Source organism: Ceratocystis lukuohia (assembly GCF_044167205.1).
Source record: "Ceratocystis lukuohia strain C4212 chromosome Unknown Supercontig8_pilon, whole genome shotgun sequence".
In the NCBI taxonomy this organism is placed as follows: Eukaryota; Fungi; Ascomycota; class Sordariomycetes; order Microascales; family Ceratocystidaceae; genus Ceratocystis; species Ceratocystis lukuohia.
Genome location: NW_027263527.1, coordinates 1,193,734 through 1,218,448, shown reverse-complemented (window position 1 = coordinate 1,218,448; position 24,715 = coordinate 1,193,734). Strand labels below are relative to the sequence as shown.

Genomic DNA, 24,715 nt, shown 5'->3' with positions numbered 1-24,715 from the left:
ACACCCTGTGCTGAGCTAGCAAGGCTCTTCCGTTCTAAAAACTGTTAGATGTGCCAAGACAAACCCATCTCTTCATACACTTTGTGGACATATCTAACGACTGGGAGATTGTAAGCCTGCAGAAATGGGACTCTACAGACTTGAGTCCCAAGGCAGCAAGATGTGTGTGAACAGGACAGAGAATCAAGCTATCCTTTTGTCCGCAGTACTATAGCTGCCTTGTTTCATTAATTTGCAGTGGCTTTGCTAGCTTCAAGTCAACCAGATAATCAGTATCCTCAACACATGGTGCTAGTTTCATCTTCTTCCCCCAAGCACCCCTTTCCCCTACAGTAGTAGATGGACACCATTAAACATGCACATTGAAAATGCTATGATAAATCCTGACTAGAACGTCCGCAATTCACTGGGATGTACTTGCCAACTGCCTTTACCCTCCGTGGTATTTGCTTTATAAATCGAAAGATGCCTCTTCATGCATCTTCCTTTTTTCATTTGCTTCTTTCGCATCATCAGGACTTTCGTTCTTCCTTCTTTACAGACCGTTCAAATGCCTCGACCTTTCGAGAAAAGGAATTTTGTAGCTGACTGCTCTTCCTCCTTGAAATATGTCTACAAGAAGCTAGGTGTAGCCGGTAGGTCATCCGTCCTCCAGTCCCCGAGGAGTGCGCCCCAAAACCTACATACAGCTCTCTTGTACACAGCTACCAAAAGTGCTGACACATGCTGGGACTACGTTGACCCTTTAGAAGCTAACCATAGCCGCGGCGAAGGTAACGCAAAAGCCACCAAGCAGCACTATTTTTGCTGTCCTTTTTACGTCAACGCCCCTCACGAACACGGATCATGTCTTGGCAATGTTATTTGCCGTGAATCCGATGTAAAGCAACACATTAAACGTGTACACAATGAGAATCTCCCCAGTTCGCATCAATATCAACACAACGGGTTTCTAGAAGGCCCTACACAGCTTCCGTTTCCTCCTATCATGCTCTCTTTCTACCATGCTGTGAATGCGGCAGTTTTCATAAAGCTGTCGGCTTTCTTCGTCAAGATGAGCCAAGATGCCTCTATTGGATTGTCGCCAGACTCTATCAGTACACTCCTTAGGACCTTCACATTGACTGACCACACATCAATGGAGTCAGACATACCATTTGCAATCAAGTTGGCATACGAAATATCCAAAGAAGGCCTAAATATCACGTCAGAGAGCGCAATCCACAAAGCCTATCATATGTCTGGCATTGACCACGAGAATCAGCCAGTCTGCGAAAAGGCGCCGGCGTTTGTCGAGGCATCTGGCAGCTATTCCAACGAAGATAACCAAAATTTCAACGTAAATCTAGGGCAAGATGCCCTATTGGCTTACAGCATCTCTACAACCGCCACCACCCAAATCGAGCATGTCATGACCAGCTCATACAATCATCACCTCCAAGACAAGACCAACATCTCACTACAGGCCCCGGGCTCTTTCAACTGGGAAGGCGAGCACGGCAGCTCTATCTCCCTGCAGAATGCCGAATATGCCACCCAGCTTGAATTTTCTGGGGACTGGAATGGCAATGTATCACAGGCACCAGAAGAGATTACAGAGCTCCGTGTTGCTGGAGACTTGGTGCCACTTGATCCCTGTGAGATCAATGCTGCTCAGAATGAAACTGTCCACAACTTTACTGCCGGTATGAGCCAATTCAATATTGGCTCTAACATAACGCCTCTATTTGCTACGCAAGATAGCAGCTACCACACATACAGATATGATATCTTGCCCCAAAACAGCGACTTCTTGGATTTTACAGACTTTGATACAGAGTCCGGTCAGTGGGACAGTGCCGGTATGTTGGTGGCATTTAAGTAGGCATGATGGGAGCTACCATGGGAAGGCATGTTATCAGGATTACTTGGCGCTGTTTGTATCTGAGCGGGGCGACGCCGTTTTTAGGTTGGGGATGTTTATTGCGGTAGGATTAGAATAGAAACGCAGACTCAAATCCTCAATGTTTAACATATAAAACTTATATGGGCATCACAGATCTTAGCAAAGCTCCTATGAGCGTTACTACCTCCTAGCCTCTATGTATGGCTTCGAGTGTTGTGTCTTTTGCCAATACGTGGGTGTTCTTCTTATAATCAAAACAACCTTGGGTGGACACACAAGATATATAGCCGGCATCGAGTTCATCTCTAAGAGTAGGGCTTTGGCGAGAAGATTCACGCTAGCCACTACATGTATTACGGTAATAGATGTTTACCACACCCTCGTGTGAGCTTCCAACTACTGACACCTGCGTCGCGAGCTTTCCCTCATCTGACTGTTCTTAGGGGCATGCAAGATTTGATTTTCAGTCTCGTTTTTAGATGGTATCTTGCTGTTGTGATGATTCTTGGCGCCATTAAACAGTTCATTGATTTGTTGCCCTTAGCTTCTTTATGTGCGTCACCTAGACACGACCTAGTGCACCATTGAGCTCCAACAAAAACCGCACCAGAGTGGCGATCTAGGAAACAAAGAAAAGAACAAATCAGCTTCTGAGGGAAACCTACTTGTCCTAGTATTGGAGAGACTCAAAAGGGCCAAGCAGTGCTGTGCTGTCTTGACTATACCTTTCTCTCAGGACACTTCCTCCTGATGTGGCCACCATCCATGAGTAGAGGCAGGATTTCGAAAAAGAAGATTGCTTTATCTAGTCATCTTTGAGCTTCAGGCCGTCCTAGTAAGCTATGGCTATGGTACTGGGCTCTGCTATAGCTCTTGGCAGTGGGGCAGTTTTGTAGGCTTTTCTTGTCTTGTTTGCGAACTGTGTTCTTGTTGAAGAAAGGTGATCAGCCTTGATCTACAAGACCTATTCCACACCATTATCGCCACTTGTGAAAGCCTCTTATTACGGCCAACTCAAGCCCTTAAGAATCGTGTCATCCTAAGAAGACATTCTTCTAATGTTCGGCATAAGTAGCTCCAATTCATCAATAGTTTAGATGTAGCGGAGATGGCCATGTCGAGATTGAATATGCACAGCAAGATAAGCTATGCGGTCTACTCTGTCCAGCGTTGTCCAGCAGCATTCTATCAAGTAGTTTGCAGTTACGATGCCCCCCTCTGTGTAACCTACTTTGTAGGGCTTTGACCCACTGCCCCGCATATTAGGTGCCATATATCCAGCAGACCAAATGACATGGCCTTGGATCTCCGAAATACCACTACTTCACTTCCAAGCAATGCACCACACCCACCATGTTTAGGGCTTCCAACTCTTACTCTCGACTCATCAGCATTTATTGATAGCCTCAATTTCCAACACCCATCAAACTCACCATAACTCCGCACCCATAGATACCTGAGGACCGCTATCTACTTATCTGACAGTGACATACTTACCCTTACCTACATTGCGTGATAAATAAACAATTCTCTAGATCAGGACTTTCCGAGAAAGCTACTCCTGTGTCATCGCATTAGCTAGAGTTTGCCAATAGTTCCAATGCCCTTGGTGGCAAGCCATGCTCGAATCCTCTCGAGAGGCTTACACATTGCACAGGACAACTAAAGATTGGCGTCATGGTAGTAAATGCGAAGCTTGGAAGCTCTCTTTGATGTGAAGACCCTACTGTCGAAACTGCTATTAATTGTCTTACAGTTGTGTCAAAATGAATGGATGAAATTCGACCCAGCTCCAGATGTCAAGAAGTTTTACAAACAGCTCTAAGGGTACAACTATGCAGGTCCAATACTTGGGCATCAAAAAATGAACGAATGAATCAAAGCCTTGGCAGCTCAAGTTTATGGCCAACATTCTAAACCTATTCGCAGCCATATCTCTATCTATTCGATGCGACCATGGTCCTTGAAGAACGCCTTTCACCAGACACAACCTAAGGCGAGCCCCCGATTTGCCTCTTAATGCTAGCGAACTACACTGTAGCAAAGCTCAACCACTGAATAGTAAAATCAGACTGGGTGGCATTTGTGTCGAATCATAAATAGGCTACCACAGGCCAACAATCTTTTCCCTGTTGAGTATGAACCTGCCTCCCAACGGTGTCTTTGCGAATATCCCTCGCCCAATGAGTGCCATATCTTTCAAGTCATCGGATTCTGTAATAAATATATTGACGGGTAAAGATTCTGGGCTGAAGGATCAAAATCAGCAACACCCAACTGACTATGAAATAGCTGCGAGATCTCAGTAGTTATAATCTTGCTCCATATTAGCTTTAGGGAATCTTGAACGCTTCATTCTAGTCTCGCTATCATCCCATGTTCTGACATAGCGGCTTCATGGGCCGGTGATAGAGGAATTTCTACTGAACTTAGGACTAGTATCAACAATTCACCCTACGAAATTGTCATGATTACAGTGCAGAAAGGTAGAGGCAATTAAATTTCACTCTCTATCATTTGCTAGCTTTAGCATGGAGCGTAGAAATGAAAGTAGCAATTCACTTTTGTTACAACACTGATACTGACCATTAACATCTGATGGAGGGCTATCAAGCTAAGCTCAACAGGATTCCCCTAAAAATGGCACAGCATGTGAATATTCTTACACAAGTCTCAGCCTGCGCCGGCTTCCTCAGCTTGAGTACTACTCGTAAAAGTGTCCGTTGGGTCTTTCTAATGGCGGCCATCTTGGCAAATCACATCCAAGTGTTGGCCTCCATCTCAGAGGCTCCCCTCCCCGTCTCTGCCCCTGTTGCTGCCTCTGCAGATGCAAAATGCCCAATACAACTCTACCAACTCATGGATATTGTCAAGACCCAGGTTAGTACGAGTCTAGACCCTGACTGCGGAGTTTTAGAGAGACCAGCTTACTTGGTGCCCTTCACGTCGTTTGATCTTAGTGATTCCAGTAGACGTTGAATTTATTCAAATCAAATCACTTGATGCCCTTGTTAGGCCTACCGCTCATCCCCAACACCGTACACTCATTGGCATAGGGGTGATGGGCCTTGGCTCGATATTCACTTGCCGCCAGCTCAAGGCGTATGATCTGTTGAGATTTGTACAAGATGTCCTAGCCCTAGGCTGTCTTAGTCATGTTTGTATGCAATAGATACTGAATTCTGAGTTGCGCCATATGCGGCAAACTCATTCACTATCATATACGAGTGAGCCGGTCATAGATACAGTTAATGATGTTATCAAGTCCCGGCTTCCAGTGCCTAGAGTTATTCATGGCAATACCTGCGAGGAGAAGGTGGCACAACCCATGCTGGTTGATTTTGATCGGCCCCCAATTTTCGACCCCTCCCCCGACTTCGCATTCGTGAAGATGTGGCGGTACAAAAGTAATGAAGCACACATCTTTTTGATGTATTGGTAGACTTGCAAAAAGAATCCAGTTGGGAAATTAGCCAAGATGTAGATTTGCTTTCAAAAAGGGCATAGGTAAGTTTTACGCTAGATGGACATGGAGATGTAGAATGCATAGGCCTTTTACGTTCAGGCCAGTAGTATGCATGTCGTTCTGCGAATGGGTTGATCAGCTCATCGGGAGGGGGGGGGATTACACCACTACTGTAGCTTAGATGCAGTGCTTCTTGAATCACCTCATACTAAGAAGAGGGCCTTTGGCAAAATCTGGTAGCGTTATTATATAGACAGCGTTCTTTTACTCATTTAAATCAAACCACATCTAGAAAAACTCTCTTATGGTACACCACCGCACCCACCTGCACGGATCTGTGGTAGCAGTGCTATTGTTGCTCCCTCTGTTTTGAAATGCAGGATTACAGTATTACGGTGTTCCGGGTCTTCTTTCTGGCACTATAGAGGGGAACTTGGGCGCTGCATACTACACACACGCAGTGCAACTTGCTTGCAGCCAAGAGGGTCGACTATTTCTTTTCCTCTGGCCATAATTAAGTCAATACTTTCCATTCTAGCCATCCATTCTTTATCAGCCCAATGGCTGCTCACGGCCGCCAGTCCTCGCTAGCATTCTTACTATTTCTTACTTACATTCCAGAACAAACACAAGCCCGCTCGTTGCTTTGATCGCTGGATGCCCTGATTACTAAAACGGATCTGTATAAATGTGTAAATGTACAAATACCATACAAAACCCTAGCCCAACCCTGCGTCCCCGCGTCTTACACCTATCCCGTAAGTTTGCCGTGTTATAATAGACTAGCTAACTACTTTTTTGGAGCTTTTTTGGGGCACATGAGCTGCGTAGCGATTCCTTGCACGGAAAAAAAGCAAGCTTGGAGGAGAGAGAGCCAGCTCCCGTGCCGCTGTAAATGACCATGACGTGTTTGTACCGTACACACCCATTTCCTAAATGAACTTTTGACGCTTGGTCTTCTTATTCCGGCCAGAACTTGGGCGATCTAGGTCCTGTTCTGACAATAATCAGGCAAAAAGGAAGGGCGAAAAATGGAAAACGAAAAATGAGAATAAAAAAATAAAAAATAATCTCCAATATGAAGGGATAAAAGAGTCTGGAGTCCCGCCCATTCTTGCCAGGGGAGAAGAGGAGCTAGAGCTTTCTCTTTCTTCTTCCCATTGTGCTCAAGCTTGCCTTGTATTAATCCCAGCTTCGTTCTACCTATAGTCTGGTTTCACCAAGACCTTCTTTTGCTCCAAAGTCTGTTACAGCTTTCCATTGCCACCTTATACATACACTATACACTCATCATGAGCTCTACCGTCAACGACTGGAACCCGTTCTCGCGGCGGGACAGCTACACTGATAGCGCCATCTCCAAGTACCGTATCTGGACGAGCGTCAGTTTCCTTGTCTCGGCCATCAGCACCTGTCTTTATGTGCTTCACCCACCGGGCTCGGCCCACTCCATTTGGTGGTGGAATCACCACTACCGCACCGCCTTCAGCCTGAACTCGGTGATTGTCAACATCTACTGGTGAGTTTTTAACCCCATCGTTTGCTATCTGTGGCCTTCCCCAATGCTAAAACTGCTTTTCTCTCTGTAGGGCTGTCATGTTCATCAACCAGGCCACTTACATGTCCGGCCTGTGGACCGACCGTACTAGTAGCACCAGCACCAACGCGGCTGCCCTCGGCTCGCACTTCATCATCAACAACATCCTCAACTTTTTCTTTGTTATACTCTTCGCCAACGGCCATTTTTTGACGGCTTTGCTAGTGCAGATCATCAATCTGTTCAACCTGTCGGCCCTATATCACCGCCACAACAGCTATGCCCGCTGGATGCACTGGCCCGTAGTGTCTGGCCCTCTGGCCTGGACCATCTTCGCCATTTTGTGGACAGGGGCCATTGTCGTGCCCTGGGGTAACTCGACAGTTCTTCGCATTCTTGGCAACATCGCTATTTGGGCGCTTCTGCCTATTGGCCTGTACTTCTTGGCCGTCTTTTCCGACTACACCATGGGCTTTTCCCTGGCCGTGCTGACCTGGGCTCTAGCTATGGGTCAGTTCTTGGAAAAGCTCGTCTCGCTGCAGTGGATCTTTGCTTTTGTCATTATGGGCCTGCTCTTTATTGCCAGTTTCATGGTGGCTGTGCCTGCCTGGACGGGCCGCCGGGTGGCATGGTTGGGCTCTGATGCCAACGCCGACAACGAGGGTGAGAGACGGCCGCTGATCCCTGACCAGCAGGTGTAAACAAAAAGCCGCCCATTTGCCAATCAGACACGAGCTCTCGCCATTCCAGACAACTTGTCTACCGAAAGATTTTCTATTTACCTGTTTCGGCCAATTAAATCTGATCAGTGGCGATTTGTCAAGCCGCATGTTGTATGCTTTCAGCCAAACCAGCAAGAGAGCCCTTCCCTTTGCAACTAGCAACATAAGTGTACCAACAAGGGAGGGAACCTATTAGGTGGAATAATAATCAAGGCAAAAAAGAAAAAAAAAAAAGAAATCACATTCAATTTATACCATTTCGCCTTTGCTTCTACTTCCTACCGCATAAGGCCTTATATCTTCTTCGCCTCAGTCCAGAGCTAATCCCGTTAATAAACAGACGTTTAAAGTCCCGAGTCCACTTCCTTGTGTAGCCATGATAAAGTGAAGCAACTGCCGTAATGAGAAAAAAGAAGATATATAAATAGGAAAAGTGGGGGGAGGGGCTCGCTCAGCTCAGACTTGCTCTGCTCGCTTTGATCGTCCTTTACAAATTGTTGCCCTCGAAACCTCACAATAAGAATTTCATCACTGTTAATTAAATGGCTAAATAAATGGAAAAGAGGGCCTCTCGACTCCACCAACTAGCTGAGTGCGCCACCTCTTTCAAGCTACCCAGTTTTCCCCTACTATACTAGAAATGCTACCATTCCCGAGCCCCTTCCACGTCGGCATCGACATATGCCAGATTTCACGCATCCGCGCCCTCATAGCCTCCCGCTATGGGCTACGCTTCCTCAACCGCATCTTCAGCGCGGAAGAGCAGAAGGCATATGCTGCGCGTTTAGCCCCAGCCTATAGCTTGGCCCGAGCAGCAGCAGCAACAGCAGCAGCAGCAGCAAAGACAAGGCCGCTGGCCGAAAACAACGAAACGGTGCTAGTAACGAAACCCCCGCAAACAACGGCAGCGGAGAAATCAAAAGATGACGTCCCACTAGAAAGCGCCATCAGGCTAGTTGCTGGCAGGTAAGTAAAAAGACGCCCACACAGAATCAGCCCGCAGTTACAATCCCACCCACCCACTATATCATTCATTACCACTCCCTGTCTTATCCATGTTTCCAACAAACACTAGTCTAATTTCTCCCCCTTGATCTCTCTCCCTTGCTGCTAGATTTGCTGCAAAAGAAGCCGCCTTCAAGGCCCACCCGCTTCACCGCCTTGGCTTCCACGACGTGCATATTCTCCATCGCGCCATAATACATCATGCAGAAACATCCAGGACTTCCCTATCTCAAAATGGCGGCTCGTCCGCACCTTGTGCCGTGATACAGGCCAGCCCGCCATTCACAACACAAGCACAAGAGGCACGGATTTCAATCAGCCACGACGGCGACTATGCTACAGCGGTTTGCATAGGCTTTGTGGCGCCAGCATGAATGAGGCGTGGCTCTTTCAATGAACACAGCTGGTTGGTTGGTTCAGGAAGATTGAGAGGAGGATGACTATTTGTAGCAATAGAACAAGCAAATAAGGTGTGGGAAAAAAATGAAATCAAGTTGACATACACATAAAAAGATAAAATAGTGAGAGGAAGCTCTAAAGCACAGAACGACCAACATAAAGAGCAAGGGGGGGGGGTGGGGGATTTGACGATCTTGGGTCATAATACGGCAGCAAAACAAATCGGAAGAAAAACGGCGACGAAAACAAGAAAGACCATACTGCAGAGAGGGAAATTCGGGAGGGGGAGGAGAAGAAAAAGAAACAAGGTAGAGTTCAAACTAAAACACCAAGATAGAACAAAAAAGAAGCAAACAAAAGGCGTTCCCCATTATCATCAGTCCAACATGCTACTCTACACCCAGAAAGAAAAGAAAAAAAAGAAGAAGAAAAAGATAGGCGGCGGGGAGGGACATGAAAGTCGAAGAAGAAAAAGAAAGAGAAGAAAAAAGAGAAGAATGGCCGGACACGATCATCAGTTCTTCAACATCACAAAGGTGGCTTGATATGGCTGCTTGGTCCCCCAAACCTAATAACTAGTACTATTCGAGGACCGCATACGGGACTTCTCCCGCGCTGATTTCAATGCCAGACGACGAGACTACGACTTCTGGAAGAACCAGCTGCTGCGCTTGTTTTCCGTCTGCAAGTTGGCAATGGTCGGAACTCCAGGACCAGAAGGTGCATCACTGCCGCCACCACCACCGCGAAGAGGCTTGGCAATGCGGCTGCCCGCCCCACCAAAGCTGAAGCCGCCAAAACCGCTAGTCGTCGGCAGGCCACGGGTATTGCCGGCCTTAGAGGCCTCGAGTCGCTCTTTGACAGCAGCAAGTTGGACTTCAAACCTAAGGAGGGGGAGAAAGAAAGAAAAAGAGGGAATACTGTTAGCGGGCACTGATATATAGATTGCATGCATAAGAGAGAAAAAAAGGGCAATACATACTTCTGGTTGGCCACAGCCATCTTCTCCTGACTATCCTGCAACAGACTCTCCAGGCTCTGGATCCGCTCGTTACGGGCAATCAGTTTACGCTCAGCAATAGCAACCTCTTTCTTCAAGGTAGAGTTCTGCTCAACAAGCTGGCGCTGCACCTGTGTCAACTGCTCCAGGTTGCGTTCCAAGAAGGCCATCTTCTTCTGCTGCGCACGGTTGTTAGACGACCGTAGCACGTTGTTGTACTGCTCGCGTGTCTCATCCAGCGAAATCTCCAACTCAACCACGCGTTCACAGCGGTTTTGGAGATCGCGCATAAGACTCTTCTTCATCACGTCAAACTCAGCAATCTGCTGCTGGATGGTCTTGCCGTTGGCCATAGGAGCAGCTGTGCCAGCCTTAACTCTGCGCTGAAGATCCTCAATCAAGGTCTTCATGCGACTGTTCTCGGCCGCCTTTTGCTCAGCCTCCAGTCTGAGACTAGCCACCAGTTCCTCTTCGGTATCTTTCTTGTGTGCAAGAGCGTCTCCTAGACGGGCCTTGATCTCTTCGACATCGGCCTCATCTAGGTTTCTAGACAACAGCTCTTCGTACTCGGCCTGGAGGGCCACAAGGCGGGCCTCAAGATCCTGTCTTCGGCGGGCATCAGCCTCCCCAGAAGCCGAGCTGTACATAGATAGCTCAGCCTGGCGCACAATACCCTGTGTCTCAACCAGCTTAGTCTTGACCTCCTTAAGATCGTCCGGGGCCACATTGTTGCCAACGGAGCTCTGCTCAACGAGGGCATCAACCTTTTGGATCGCCTCGGCGATGAAGCGTTCATTTTCGCTAAACACATCGCCACCCAAATCAAACCCTGCCATCATCTGAGCCATCTTCTCCTGTTTCTTCTTCTCCTTTTCGCCCAGCTGCGCGCTAGTTTCCTTGGCGCTCATCTTGACGTCCATGAGTTGTTGCTTGACCTCGTCGAGCTCCGAGGTAAGCTCGGTGTTGGCCTCTTTTAGCGCATCCATAGTGATCTGGGCCTCCTTGCTCTCAAACGTTAACCGCTCAAGCTGCATTCTCGCCTCATTGACCTCGGCAGTTAGTTTTTCGTTGTCCTTGCCGGTCTTGGCATCGTGCTCTTTGAGGAAGCTCAGCTCATCTTTAACCTCTAGCAGCTGCTGTGTGGCAGAAGAGAACAAGCTCTCCTTCTCTGTCAACTGGTCTTGCAGCTCGTTCTCACGCCTTAAGAAGTCTTCGCGCTCGTCCTTATCCAGGGGAAGACTGGGCGTTCCGGCTCGTTCTATCAGTCCAGGGGTGTCGGCTCGAGATTCGGCATGGTGGAGTCGAGAAGGGGTTGATGGTCTAGGCTCACGCGCCGGTGTGCGAGGGGCTGAGGGCGCGTTTTCAGAGCCCAGCGGGGCAGTCCACTTTTCGCGAGGGACCGTCTCACCAGCACGCCAGAGCTGGATTTCGCCCTCCAGGTTCGAGATGTAGTTGGTAAAAGAAGTAGTTTGGGCCTGTGCCTTTCGCAACAAGGCCTTGAGTTCTGCGGGGCTGAGCTCGGCGTTGACCTTCGCCTTGTTCTTGATGGCTTTGGCTCGCATACCAAAGCGCAATGTGCTGAGGGTTTCAGCATCGTTGTAACTGCTAGGCGAGCAGTTGATAATAAGGGTGGTGCGACTGTTTCCACCCAGCGACTCTTGTAATATTCTGGTGAGCTTAGAATCACGGTAGGGCACATGTGAAGACTTTCCGTCAGTCAGGGCGTTGATGACCATGCCCAAGGCACTGAGAGACTTGTTGATCTTCTTGGCCTCCTCTAGAGTCTGGCCGCTAGCTCCGGTCTTGCCAACCTTTTCAGAACCGGCCAGATCGACCAGGAACAGCTGGCCACTCTTTGCCGAGCCAGTCTCAACATTCTTCTGGGTGATAGTGATGACAAAAATGGAGTGGGAACGGGAGGATTCCTGGTTCATATTGGTAGCAGAAACAGCTCGGGCATTGCCTCCACGACGCATGACCTCGTAGACTTCCTGGACACTGGACACGTAGACTTCTAGCAGACCCTTGACGTAGACGCCTCGGTTCTTTTCCTCGTGCACAGGCAGGTTGTCGTTTTGGGGGGCAAGCAGATCGCGGATGCGCTCCATGTAGATTTCCATGTAGCTGACACGGACCGTGTATTCAATGGACGAGGGGCTGGACATGATGCTGAAAAATATTTGCTCGACGATTCGCGGGATCACACCTCTGTTTTCTTCGTCGTCGAGATTGCCGCCCATCATGGTGTATGATTTACCAGCTCCAGTCTGGCCATAGGCGAATACGGTTCCGTTGTAGCCATTGAGAATGTCATCGACGGTGGGTTTGATGGAGAAATTGAAGATGTCGTCTTGCCGGCAGGACATGTCAAACACCCGGTCAAAGGTGAAGGAGCCCTGGGCTTCTTTGGACTGTATGGTAGAGAGAGAAGCACATAGTGGTGTTAGCAGACGGGGAAAGGCGGGGAGGCGGGGAGACGGGGAGGCGGGGAGGGGACTCGAGAAGGGCGGGGGGGGGGGGGGAAAGGGAGAGAGAAACAATTCTAGTCATCCAAGCCGAAAAGCCTCGCGTCGCTAAGCCAAGAGATCGTATGCTGTGATGGGGATGAAGGCCGCCTAGGGCAATAGAAAGGCGGTAAAAGACGCCCATCGCTGGAGTCTGTTTCGTTATCACGGCCATGCTGCTGGCTAGTACCGTGCATCTCCCCCTCCATCTCTAGAGCAAGACAGTGGCCGCCTCATCTCTCCCTCCCTTGGACACAATGCCACGGACACAACGCAAAACTTACATCGATAGTGCAAGTATCCTGGCCATCAAAAGTGACGATGGGCTGGCCACCCGAAGCCAGCTCGATCTTGTTTTGGGGCCGGAATCGGGCAACGACCTTGATGCTATTTGCCCCAGACATGATGCTATGTAGTAAAGGCGCAATCTATAGCAAATCAAGGGGCAAAGAAAAAACAGACAGAAAAAAAAAGGGAAAGAAAAGAGTCACAAATTGGAGATGAGTGAGGGTTTTCAGTGGATGAGGTGTAAAAAAAATAACCAGAAGGGGGAAAATAAATAAAAAAAAAAAAGAGTTATTGGGGGGGATGAGCGAGGGGGAGAGGATAGAGAGTGTGGGAGGGGACCGCCTTTGTTTGCGCTGTCTATCAAGGGACTAGCAAGCCCACGAAGAAATTCAAAAACAGAGAGAAATCGACGCGAAGAAAATATAGACAAATTCACAAGAAAAAGAAGAATAAAAAATAAAATAAAGCACAGTTTTTGTTTTCTGATTTTTTGCGAGTGTTTGGTGTTGTCTTTACACCAAGATTATCACCAAATGAGAAACCCCTCAACAAAAGGGACAACATAAACAAACTGAGGAAAAAAAAAGAAAGATAGGCTTGCTTAAGGGCCAGAATAACAAATAAATAACCCAAAGCAGCAAAAGCCAATTTGCAAATAAAATACTCCCCAAAAAAGACGCCCTTGGTCTCTTCTTTGATTCAATAGAACAATGCTCAATTGGCCTTGCGCACAAGCAAAGCCCGGCGAACAGCGAGCAGCCTCCGAAACAAAGAATAGCAAGGCCACTGTAATGCACTGTAATGCAGAGCACTGGCCTGGACCAGGGGGAGAAAGGAGGAGGCAACGAGAAGGCTCTTCTTGGTGGTCAGCCTTGATTCTGGGAGAGGCTTCTTCAGATCGTTTTTCTTCGGAACCCGCAGAAGTAATGGCAATGATGATGATGATGATGGCTTGTAAGAAAGAAGGGGAAGAAATGGTCAGGGAACAAGAACAGCTCCAAGTCCACAAAGACAACAAAGACCTTGATAGCCCGCTATATCTTCAGCTGTCCGTAGTAGCTAAAGGGGCGACATCAAAAAAGCCTCAGGCGTCTCCATCCCTGTACTCAGCCTGTGCCCACCCTGCACCTGCCCTACAGATTATATTCGGGGCACTAGAGGAACCCCAAAATCCCCGTTCCACATGGCCAGAATACAACAATAGGGCCTGGACTTAGGCTTTTGGCCACTGGTACCTGGGCTATCTATAGGGTTATGCTAGGAAACCAAGACCAAGAAAGACTTCTTAGGGTTCTCCTCTTGTACCACTCAACTTCGGCTGACAAACACCAACTTATATTGCTTACTCAGCACACACCAACCCGAGCGTCCATGTCACCAAAACTTCTTTAACAATCATCTGGCGCTGCTTTCAAATAGGCCCGGCAAGACCAACCCTTAGGCTCTTTCGACATTGCTATAAATATCTCTCTCGCTGCCATCCCCTCAAAACTATTTTCTCATATTTCGACGTACAAGCCTGCGCTCTGTACACACTTATAATCATACCTACACCCATACACAAACCTATCAGCTCATATTACCATCATGTCTGACTCCGCCTCGGTCGTTGAGATCAAGACTATGGACGCTCTCAAGGAGCTGTTCGCCAACAACACCTACGTCGCCATCGACTTCTACGCCACCTGGTGCCCCCCATGCAAGATGATCTCGCCTGTGTTCGAGAAGTTGGCTACGGCCAACGGTGTGCCGTCGGTTTTTGCCCTGGCCAAGATCAACGTGGACGAGCTGCGCGAAGCCGCTGCCGCCTACAACATCACCGCCATGCCCACCTTTTTGTTTTTCAAGGAGGGGCAGCAGGTTGCCGTTAACGGCAACAAGATGGTGCGTGGTGCCGATGTTCACTCCCTCACTTCGGCCCTTGAAAAGATGGGCGGCCTAGCCAAGAAGCGTACAGCGGAGCTTTGAAGAAAGCCCCAACGCATAATAAGATGAATAGAATTCCCCGCATTTTGCTCGCATTATGTCACTTTACTTGGCAGCGTATTGTTTCTCCTAGTGTGTGCGTAGGACATGCTGTAAATGCCCACTTCACAGTTGCTCTTCGCCTTGGAATAAGCATGCCTTTACGAAACGTGAAGCTCAACCCCACTTCATCCGCCCTTTTCAGATTTGCGATTTGCTTCTACTCCAGGCAGATACCAGGACAGTGACAGCCACAGACACAAGACGAAAGGGATAAAACAAAGACAACCGGCGAAGAGAAAAGGAGCCTGAAAAAAGGGAACTAAAAAACAAGTGCCATAAGCATGCATCAAGGCTATAGCAGGTGCATAAAACCCCGCCGCACCTCCCCAGCACACACATACAACGGCCTAGTAACAGAACAAAGAGAAACCAAGGCCATCGTTGCTTATTTTTCCTAATTTACTTTCAAAAGAAAATACAAGCAAGCGCCGCTAAAATTGCCACGGGGAAATCCCGAAGAGCCCAAACCCGCACTTTTTGTCTCGTTGGTAGGCATTGCTGACAAGCAGATAGTATTGGAGTAATAAAGAGACCAGAGAAAAAACAAGAGACCAAAGCATCCCATGAAAACGGAAAAGCGAGAATTCAAGCCTGGAAAGTAATTAAAGAAAATAAAAGATACAAGACAGCAGGTGTAACGAACAAGGGCAGGATAAGAGCAACAGAAACAATTCAAAAAAAACGTAAACGCCGTGGAACAAATGAAGACATGACTGTCTGAACGCGAACAGGAGGGAAATAAAACAAGCGTCTGAGAAACAAGAATAGAATGTGTGTATGTGTTGGGAGAGGGGAGTTATTCCATGTCGAAAGAGAAAGTTTCTCGAAGGGCAGGTGACGATGGGGGCAGGAAGGACAAGTATTCTCAGCAGGCCACGCATATGGCTCGGACAATGACGTGGGAGGGAATCAGGATTGAGCCCATAGCATCGCACGACGCTGGTGACAGCTTCCGAGAACCGCCAGTTGCGTCCTGCGGTGCAGTGCACATAACCAAGAGCTCGGTAGGTAGGGGCCCCTTCGATATTACAGTCAGACCCTACATACCAGAGCTCGTTAGCTGGGCCTGTAATACCTCCATTGTACACAGCGAAGCCATGGTAGGAAAGTTGCCATCCTCCGCCATTTCATAGCCCAGCCCACAGCCTAGTTGTTGGCGAATTTGCTGCTTTGCTCACCTATTCATCCCAGCTCTTCTCAACCGTCTCGCGTACGCGCTTGGTATACTCCTTGCGGTTATCCTTATACAGATTCGACGCCTCGACGTTTGCTGGAGAACCAGTGTTCGGGTCATTAAGCAGACTTGAAGGAGAAAAATAAGAAGTAGTTAGCATGCGATACATGTTCTAGGCGGGCCAATCCGGACTGCTCGACCGTACTCACCTCTGAATGCTCGTCAACACGGCAGCGACATCATACGTAGGACTCCATCGGTTTTGTAAGATGTCAAGGCATAGCTCTCCGGTAGCATAGACGTTCGGGTGGAACATCTCGCTAATGAACCTGACGGCCGGGGGCTTGTTAGGGTATTGTTCTTCGAACTGCATAACCAGACGGAACGTTCCATCCTCGAACGGTGTGTCGGCGGGACCGATGATAACTGCGTTCCTAGAGACAGGGAAGACATAGGTGTTAGAGAGGAATTTTCCAATTTCAGGCAATGTGTGCGGAAATCCAATGAAGTGCGGTATGGCGATGAGAGGCCAAAGCAAGGCCCTAATGGGTTTTGATAGCAATATTGAACGCCAGGGGGCCGTGAACTGTGTGGCAAATGCGCATGGCGGGAGGTGAGGTAAGCAATACCAAGTCATGACATTGTCCGGGACGGGCGAAGCAGAAACTCCAGCTGGAGGGTCGGTTTGCATGCGCTATCAGAGAGAACGGGGCCCAGCCCGAAGAAGTTAGCAGGCCGCAAGCAGGACGGAAGGGCGGGTCAAGAAACGAAGACGAGGCTGAAGGCCCAAGACCCCTATAATGATGACGAAACAATGGGCGCTGCGTACCTTGAAATCTCTCATGAGACGTCTACGAGCGGTAGTAGACATGGCGGGCGATGAATGCGATAAGGTTGGCGGCTAGGCTAAAATGTGAAGTGACGGCAAATGGCGTGCTTGTTGTGACGGCCGTATTGCTGGGTATAGAGTCACTGTTTGGAGGCTAATAGGGAGAAAGAGAAGAGTTGTGGCTAGGGAGAAAAGGAAGGTTGTGTAAGAGATGAAACACTACCAGCCTATAAAAAGAAGATAAATGTTGCAAAGAGCAATAGGATAAAGTAGGAAGTCAAGATCGTCAGAAGTGAGAAGAGGAGGAGAGAAAGGCCTAACAAGTCGAGATGGACATTAGGGACCAAGTGTGGATCTTCCTTTAACTTTTACCCTCCATGACGTTTTGGCAGTCTGTAATACGTTGTAAATTGGGTGTATTACAGTGCAGTGCAGTAATAAGAGTGGGGCCTTGCTTCGGCCCAGGACTTGGACGAAGGCGAGGCGAGGCGAGGCTAGTAGAGGCTGGCTAGAAGCTAGTGGGGGGGGGGGGGGGATGCCGCTAGAGATGGGCAGTGCCGCTAGAGATGGGCAGTTTGTCAGTTTATAGCGCTATCCAGTGGCCAGTAGCCCGCTGTAGTCGCTATACTCAGCAAGGGCTCATCGAGGCCAGGTTTCCTTTGATTCAGTGGCTCGACTTCACCTGATATTTACCGAATTACATCTTCTCGCCTATAAAAACAAGCAATAGATAAAAAGACCACGACTAACTAGGCTTGTTCTCTCCTGGTCTTTTTTGTCTCTCCGTTCGCCTGGAACCCAACCCGGCATATAAGTTCTGTACGCTCTTGTGTCTCTGTTTCTAATCTTGGACGTTCGTTGTATGCATGTTTCCTTCAAGCCTTTAGGCAGTATCGGCTGTGGTTTCGGCTATCTTGCAAACCCGTCTACAAAGCCAAGATCAAAGTTAAACTCCACTCAGAGTCAGTTTCTCAACCGCCAAGGTCTTAGTCTTTAGATTACTGGCCATGCAACCACTTCTGGATGTCCATTGATCGACAACACCAAACCCTAGTGCTACAGAACATATAGGGTTTGGGGCTTTATCAGCTGTAATCGGCTTAAGTTAAACCGAGGTGGCATCCCGGCTAACGAAGAGCGTGTGGAGGCAGCACATAAATACTTGCAGTATGTATTACTTCAACGTGAAACACCAGTCTTTTGTTCGCAACTCCAAATTTAAGCCTTTTATATGTGTTCAATTTGCTGCACAACCTACCTCCTGAACTGCCCTTCTTATCACTGTCCCTCAGCCCTTGTCCTCTTTATTGCCTTGATACGCTTTCTCTCTTGTACTCGCGACTAGGTACCTAGCAAGCTCTGGCCATGCTCTTCACGATCCGCCAGTGCTCCTCACGGCTAGGCCGTCGGTCTTTCTCATCATATGTCTCGCTGCGCCAGCAGCAAATCCAAGATGTGTACATTCTAAGTGCTGCTCGTACGCCTACTGCGAAGGTACATGCGTTTGCTGTGTTTGTTTGCCTATTTGCTGTGTCTATTGCAGTTGTAGAACCACATCAATACTAACCCATCCCTAGTTTAACGGCTCGTTCAAGACCGTCTCGGCACCTGAGCTTGGCGCCGCTGCCATCAAATCCGCCTTAGAAAAGTCCAAGGTCCCAGTGTCCAAGATCACCGATGTGTATATGGGCAACGTCCTGCAGGCCGCCGTCGGCCAGTCGCCAGCTCGCCAGGCCTCTATATTTGCTGGCCTTCCCCCCACAGTTGAGGCCATCACTATCAACAAAGTCTGTGCCTCTGGCCTCAAAGCCGTTGTTTTTGCCGCCCAAAATATTCAGCTGGGCCTAGCTGATGCCCAGGTGGCTGGCGGTATGGAGAATATGTCTCGTGTGCCGTACTATCAAGCGCGGTCCAGCCTGCAGCCAGCCTTCGGCAATGTAACGCTGGAGGATGGCTTGATCAAAGATGGTTTGTGGGATGTATACAACCAGTTTCACATGGGCGTGTGTGCAGAGAAGACGGCCGCCAAACACGGCATCACGCGGGAAATGCAGGATGAATACGCTCTCCAGTCTTATGCTCGTGCCCAAGCCGCGTGGAAGGCAGGAGCCTTCGCTGAAGAGATCGCGCCCGTGGTAGTCAAGGGCCGCAAGGGCGATGTTGTCATTAGCGAAGACGAGGGCTTTGCCGACGTCAGACCGGAAAAGGTGCCAACTCTGAAGCCTGCATTTGTGCGAGATGGCACTGGAACCGTCACAGCAGCTAACTCATCGACTTTCAACGACGGTGCTAGTGCATTGGTACTGGGCAGCGCCGAAGTCGCACGCGAGTATGGTCAGGGCTCACGTGTGCTAGCACGCATTGTATCTCACGCCGACGCGGCTATCGATCCAGTCGACTTTCCCGTAGCCCCGGCAAAGGCAGTGCCAATTGCTCTGAAGCGTGCAGGCATCACAGCTGATCAGGTTGCGGTGTGGGAGTTCAACGAGGCATTTGCAGCGGTGATCAAGGCGAATGAAAAGGTAAGTTGACGTCGGCCGAACGGGAAGAAAGATCTGATAGCGAATACACGAGACAGCACTGGCCATCTTTCTAACCTAATCTACAGATCCTCGGTCTCCAGGGTGCCAACGTCAATCCCCTTGGCGGTGCTATCTCCCTTGGCCATGCCTTGGGAAGCTCCGGCTCCCGTATTTTAACTACACTTCTGCACCAGCTCAGGCCTACGGAGTATGGAGTTGCTGCAATCTGCAATGGAGGTGGAGCTGCAACAGCCGTTGTTGTGCAGCGGGTTGAGACTGTGTGAGACTGTGGAAGATGTGGAAGGGGCATTAATACGCATGGAACATGTAGTCCCGTTCCTAATGAACAGGCCAATACCTAGTTATGGGGATATGACACTGGACCGTACATGCATGCATGAGCATGTCGTAGCTACAGCAGCATGTTAGGAATACGCACTGAGCAACCCCATCTCAGCATCCCTAGCGCACGCTAACGGTGTGAATCGGGGATACAGTGCAGTGCACAGTCATAGTACAGTATACTTTGTTGTTTACCAATGTGCCAAACGTCAAAACAGGGCATTGAGTCGAATTATGGGTCTTATTGTCGTTTGGCTGACATGTGAAAATGGAGCCCCGCCTCTGTTTCTCTCCTTTTTTTCTAGACCTAATCCAAGGCTTTAAGTCAGGCCAGTCAGAGCCCCTGGCAAGTCTGGAGAGACCACAGAGAGGTTCAAGGGGAAAGAAAGTAGCTAAGCTGCTACTAAGATACTAGTATTAGTAGGAGAATAAAGAGAAAGGAGGAAGCCAGGAACAACAGCCCCACTAAAAATGCTAGAGCCCCTGTTATTCCTGCTATTACAGCGGTGTAAAGCCTGTTGATTGGTGAGCGGGCCAGCGCTCAAAAGTCTGCTGTTTTATGGTGCCATTTGCATGTTATTGTGGTTCGTTGCCAATTTGCTACTAACAAGCTTGGTTTATTTTTTACAATACTTTTTTTTTTTTTCCTTTTTTTTTTTATCATCTTGTCATCTAGATTGGCCTTCTTTTCCCCCCCATTTTACTACTGTTCACAAGAGTTTGAAAGTAGTTCAATTCGTCACTTTCTTTAAATCTGCTACGATTCCACGTGCTCTCCATCGTGGTTCCTGTTTTCTTTCCTCTTCTTCTCTCTTATGCGCTCAGCTTGACTTGCATTCTGTTTATGTTGCTTGCTTTGCAAAGCCAACATTCATTCCTATCTTTTTGTTTGTTCCTACTTGAGCCAACATAGTTCGCTAGCTATCTATAGATTGTCGTCGCTCGTGTTTCCCTTTCTTTATCTCTACACGCCCCCTCCTGTCTTAGACCGGCCAGCCTCTCGAATCGTCCTCTCGAATCGTCCTCTCGAATCGCCCTCTCGACTGTTCCCCCTTCTATCCTCGTAACAACTACCCCGTCCTCTTTAATATCATCGTTCTTAAAATGTCCTCAAATACAGACGCGAAGCCACAGGTGCTCTCACAGGTCGCCGGTGTGCCTCGGGCCAAGTATCGCGAGGCCGATGTGGTTGTGGTTGGTGCTGGTGTCTTTGGCACTGCCATTGCCTTTGCCATGGCGAATCAGGGACGCAGTGTCCTTCTCTTGGAGCGCTGGATGAGACAACCCGATCGCATTGTCGGCGAGCTTCTTCAGCCTGGTGGTTGCGCTGCCTTGAGGAAGCTTGGCCTAGGCCATTGTCTTGAGGGCATCGACGCTATTCCATGCTATGGCTTTGATGTCATTTACCATGGCGAGGAATGCCGTCTGCAGTACCCATCCCTTAGCAAAGCCACCAGCCAAGTAGTCTACAAAAAGGACGCCCACAAGTACGATCCCGAGGAGCTGGTACAACCCGAGGGCCGGAGCTTTCACCATGGCCGCTTCATTAACGAACTGCGCAAGTCCTGTCTTGCCCACCCCAAAATCACTGTTGTCGAAACGGATGTCACCAAACCCGTCTACGGCGATCATAGCAACGTCATTGTCGGTGTCGAGGCTCGTACTCTGAATCCTGCTACTGGTCAAAAAGAGCCCGACTACTTCTTTGGCGCTTTAACCATCATTGCCGATGGCTATGCCTCCAAGTTCCGCAAGACTCATCTTGGAAGCACACCTATTGTGCGCTCTAGGTTTTACGCCCTTGAGCTCATTGATTGCCCTCTCCCAGCTCCCAATTGCGGCCATGTCATCATCGGAAACGCGTCGCCCGTACTACTATATCAGATCGGCACCCATGAGACTCGTGCACTCATTGATGTCCCTGAGAAACTTCCTGAAGCCATGCCTGACAAGGGCGGTGTTCGCAACTACATCAAAAATCATGTCATTCCCACGCTACCAGCCCAGGTGCAACCGTGTATGCTTGAGGCTCTATCCAAAGAAAAGGTCCTACGCAGCATGCCCAACAGCTGGCTTCCAGCCTGCAAACAACGTGCGAACGGTATGATCATGGCTGGCGACGCCCTCAACATGCGCCACCCCTTGACAGGCGGCGGCATGACGGTTGCCTTTAATGATGCTTACATCATTTCACAGCTGCTCTCACCTGACAAGGTCCCTGACCTCTCTGATACTGCTGCTGTTAACAATTCCATGTCTGAGTTCTACTGGTCTCGCAAGAGCCTAACGGGCATCATCAACGTGTTGGCCCAAGCACTATACAGTCTGTTTTCCGCCAACAACCGGCTACTCAGAGCTCTCCAGCAGGGCTGCTTTGCCTACTTCAAAATGGGAATGACTGAAGGCCCCATGGGCTTGCTAGGTGGTCTAATTCATCACCCTATGACACTGTTCAACCACTTCTTCACTGTCGCATTCTTGTCCATTTGGCTGAACGGCTGGAACATGGTTGTCAACAACGTAGCCGGCTTTGTGCTAGTACCTCTAGCTGTCATGGACCTCGTCTTTATTCTGTGGAAAGCTTCAGTGGTCTTCCTACCCGTCTTTTACCATGAGCTCTATTAAACGCTATCACCAAGCAGAACGATTCCATGATGCTACTGTCCTTTGTCTTTATTCCTTTCTTCTTTCCTCTCTTCTTCCCCTTTCTTCTCTCCTCCCTCCTCTTAAACTCGTTCTATCTACCCGTTCTCTTGTACAAACTCTACCTCTCTTACTCACCATTATTTAATTACCCTGCTTACACCAGATAGCGCCTCTCCGTTTAGAGCTATAAAACTAGAGTCGTGTTGGCGGTGTGACTTGCCTATCTTTTCGGCGTTTTTTGATATTGTCGCTTTTCATTTGCTAGTTAGTTATTGAAGCCCCGAGACGGGGCTATGATTTTGTTGTGTTATTTTTGGTCATCTACTTTAATTACTAGCATTATATTTGGTCGCAAAATTTGCTTTTATTCTTTCTTTCTTATGGGGGCTTAAATTGCCAAAAATGAATAAGTGCTGATCAACATCGTTCTACATGTTGTAGCGAAAAAGCGTCTTAAGATGTCATTTTTTACTCTAATCTCTAGCTATGCCATATTATTGGCCAGCCTTGCATGGTGGCCCATGCTCCTTGAAGCCACGCTTCCTCTTAGATCCGTCAGCCTTGCTTCACTATCAACGTCACCTGGAAAAGGGAGACCATTTTGCTTGAATTGCAGCTTAATAGCTTCGCTGTTTGTTTTTCTCTCTTAGTCATTCTGTTGTTACTTGCTTCTTCCCTTACACGTTGATCGTTTCATCTTCACCATCTGTCACCGTTTGCGACAAACATCTAGTAGCAGGAATATATACTCTAGTCACCTAGCTTCCTTACTGTGTCTATTTACATGCTGTACAACTCGCGACACAGTGCTTCTCACTAGAGGTATCACCGCCGGTATGCCTGCCTCTATGCCAATCCAGCGCTCGCTGCTGGCTGTCCTCATCGGCATTATCTCCTCGCTACTCGCCGCGCAACTATCTGGTCTCTCATTAGCTATTCTCATATGTGTGTCTCTGGCTTCCATTGGCCTGACATGTGCACCTCTAGCTCTACGTCTACTGCACCCAAAACCTCGTCTCCCATACCCCTCCGAGAAGAAGTTTATCTACGCCCCCACCAACAGCCACAAAAATCCTAGCAATGCTTCCCCTCCCTCGACGCTACCCTGCTGGTTTGACGCCTGGCTTGCCGACGACCGCCACCTACAGAGCCAAAACTTCCACATTGGCGAATTCTACGTCCCAGAATCCGAGCCACTCGAAGCGGCCGAGCTACAACTCAGCGTCGTCTTCCCTGCCTATAATGAAGAAGAGCGCATTTTGCCCACCTTGACCGAAGCCGTTGCCTATCTCGACCGTGTCTATGGCCGGCACAAAGTTGCCTCGTCTGCCCCGCCTAACAGTACCCCCATGGGCTATGAGATCATTATTGTCGACGATGGCAGTAAAGATACCACGGTCGCCACAGCGCTGAAGTTCGCTGCGGAGAACAACCTGGGCGATAGTCTGCGCATTGTTCGACTCGCCAAGAATCGCGGCAAGGGCGGCGCTGTTACTCATGGCTTTCGCCATGTTCGCGGCGCGCATGTGCTTTTTGCTGACGCTGATGGTGCCACCAAGTTCAGTGATCTAGAGAAGCTTGTTCAAGCCGTTGAAAAAGTGGTTGACGGTGCAAACCGGGGTATTGCCATTGGCAGCCGTGCACGTCTAGTCAAGAACCCCGAAATCCTCAAGGTACGCATCGCCTACTTACTGCTCATAGCTACCGACTTTCCGCCCTAATATGCACCCTCTTGTCTTGCTCTTATTTCAAATATAGCCAACTGACTTGTTTTTTTTCTCTTGTTCTCCCCTTATAGCGTTCAGCTCTCCGAAATTTCCTCATGCGCTGCTTTCACTTCGTCCTAACCATTCTCACACCCGCGGCTACGTCGCGCATCAAAGACACGCAATGCGGCTTCAAACTGTTCACGCGCGCAGCTCTACCACATATTGTCCCATATATGCGCACTGAGGGCTGGATCTTTGACATTGAGATGCTGATGCTGGCCGAGTCGTCACCACCCGCCCCCATCACTGCGCCCGACGACAGTGTCATCGGCACCACACAAGGTATCCGTGTTGCTGAGGTGCCAGTCAATTGGCACGAGGTCAGTGGGAGTAAGGTCAATGTCGTCAAGGACAGCATCAAGATGGGCTGGGGCTTGGCGGTGCTGCGGCTAAGTTGGACCCTAGGCGTGTATAGTCGCCGAGAGCTTCGTACGTAGAGGGAAAGACACTGCTCTACTCTACGGTTGTTATTTGTTATTTTTCCTTCTTGCTTGATTCTTCAATACCCTCACAAGCCGTCTTGACAGCGGCATTATTTTGTTTTCTTGTATATTTGGTTCCTTTTGTTGTATAAATACCAGGTAGACAGGCCAGTATTT

At 48.9% G+C, this 24,715-nt stretch overlaps 9 protein-coding genes across 9 annotated transcripts; 7 read left to right on the top strand and 2 right to left on the bottom strand.

Moving 5' to 3' along the window:
• Positions 1-550: 550 nt before the first annotated feature.
• HOO65_080307 (uncharacterized protein) lies at positions 551-1,864 on the top strand (the record flags this gene model as incomplete). The annotated part of the gene is made up of 1 exon (XM_071001533.1): positions 551-1,864. One exon carries the CDS (start codon positions 551-553, stop codon positions 1,862-1,864), a length of 1,314 nt encoding a protein of 437 aa, XP_070856537.1.
• A 4,779-nt stretch (positions 1,865-6,643) lies between these two features.
• HOO65_080306 (DUF1774-domain-containing protein) lies at positions 6,644-7,589 on the top strand (the record flags this gene model as incomplete). The annotated part of the gene is made up of 2 exons (XM_071004358.1): positions 6,644-6,870; positions 6,941-7,589. 2 exons carry the CDS (start codon positions 6,644-6,646, stop codon positions 7,587-7,589), a joined length of 876 nt encoding a protein of 291 aa, XP_070856536.1.
• Positions 7,590-8,250: 661 nt separating this feature from the next.
• On the top strand, positions 8,251-8,989 carry HOO65_080305 (4'-phosphopantetheinyl transferase; the record flags this gene model as incomplete). Its single annotated transcript, XM_071004382.1, has 2 exons — positions 8,251-8,576; positions 8,725-8,989. 2 exons carry the CDS (start codon positions 8,251-8,253, stop codon positions 8,987-8,989), a joined length of 591 nt encoding a protein of 196 aa, XP_070856535.1.
• Positions 8,990-9,654: 665 nt separating this feature from the next.
• On the bottom strand, positions 9,655-12,922 carry HOO65_080304 (Kinesin heavy chain; the record flags this gene model as incomplete). The annotated part of the gene is made up of 3 exons (XM_071004132.1): positions 9,655-9,898; positions 9,997-12,425; positions 12,803-12,922. The coding sequence occupies 3 exons, from the start codon at positions 12,920-12,922 to the stop codon at positions 9,655-9,657; spliced, it is 2,793 nt and encodes a 930-aa protein (XP_070856534.1).
• Positions 12,923-14,393: 1,471 nt separating this feature from the next.
• On the top strand, positions 14,394-14,774 carry HOO65_080303 (Thioredoxin-like protein; the record flags this gene model as incomplete). Its single annotated transcript, XM_071001532.1, has 1 exon — positions 14,394-14,774. The coding sequence occupies one exon, from the start codon at positions 14,394-14,396 to the stop codon at positions 14,772-14,774; it is 381 nt and encodes a 126-aa protein (XP_070856533.1).
• A 1,238-nt stretch (positions 14,775-16,012) lies between these two features.
• On the bottom strand, positions 16,013-16,879 carry HOO65_080302 (ubiquitin-conjugating enzyme e2 2; the record flags this gene model as incomplete). Its single annotated transcript, XM_071004369.1, has 3 exons — positions 16,013-16,136; positions 16,218-16,594; positions 16,838-16,879. The coding sequence occupies 3 exons, from the start codon at positions 16,877-16,879 to the stop codon at positions 16,013-16,015; spliced, it is 543 nt and encodes a 180-aa protein (XP_070856532.1).
• A 1,323-nt stretch (positions 16,880-18,202) lies between these two features.
• On the top strand, positions 18,203-19,643 carry HOO65_080301 (Acetyl-CoA acetyltransferase; the record flags this gene model as incomplete). Its single annotated transcript, XM_071004271.1, has 3 exons — positions 18,203-18,331; positions 18,415-19,359; positions 19,446-19,643. 3 exons carry the CDS (start codon positions 18,203-18,205, stop codon positions 19,641-19,643), a joined length of 1,272 nt encoding a protein of 423 aa, XP_070856531.1.
• Positions 19,644-20,805: 1,162 nt separating this feature from the next.
• Positions 20,806-22,326, top strand: HOO65_080300 (Squalene monooxygenase; the record flags this gene model as incomplete). Its single annotated transcript, XM_071001531.1, has 1 exon — positions 20,806-22,326. The coding sequence occupies one exon, from the start codon at positions 20,806-20,808 to the stop codon at positions 22,324-22,326; it is 1,521 nt and encodes a 506-aa protein (XP_070856530.1).
• An 857-nt stretch (positions 22,327-23,183) lies between these two features.
• On the top strand, positions 23,184-24,553 carry HOO65_080299 (Dolichyl-phosphate beta-glucosyltransferase; the record flags this gene model as incomplete). The annotated part of the gene is made up of 2 exons (XM_071004288.1): positions 23,184-24,020; positions 24,146-24,553. 2 exons carry the CDS (start codon positions 23,184-23,186, stop codon positions 24,551-24,553), a joined length of 1,245 nt encoding a protein of 414 aa, XP_070856529.1.
• Between the last annotated feature and the right edge of the window lie 162 nt (positions 24,554-24,715).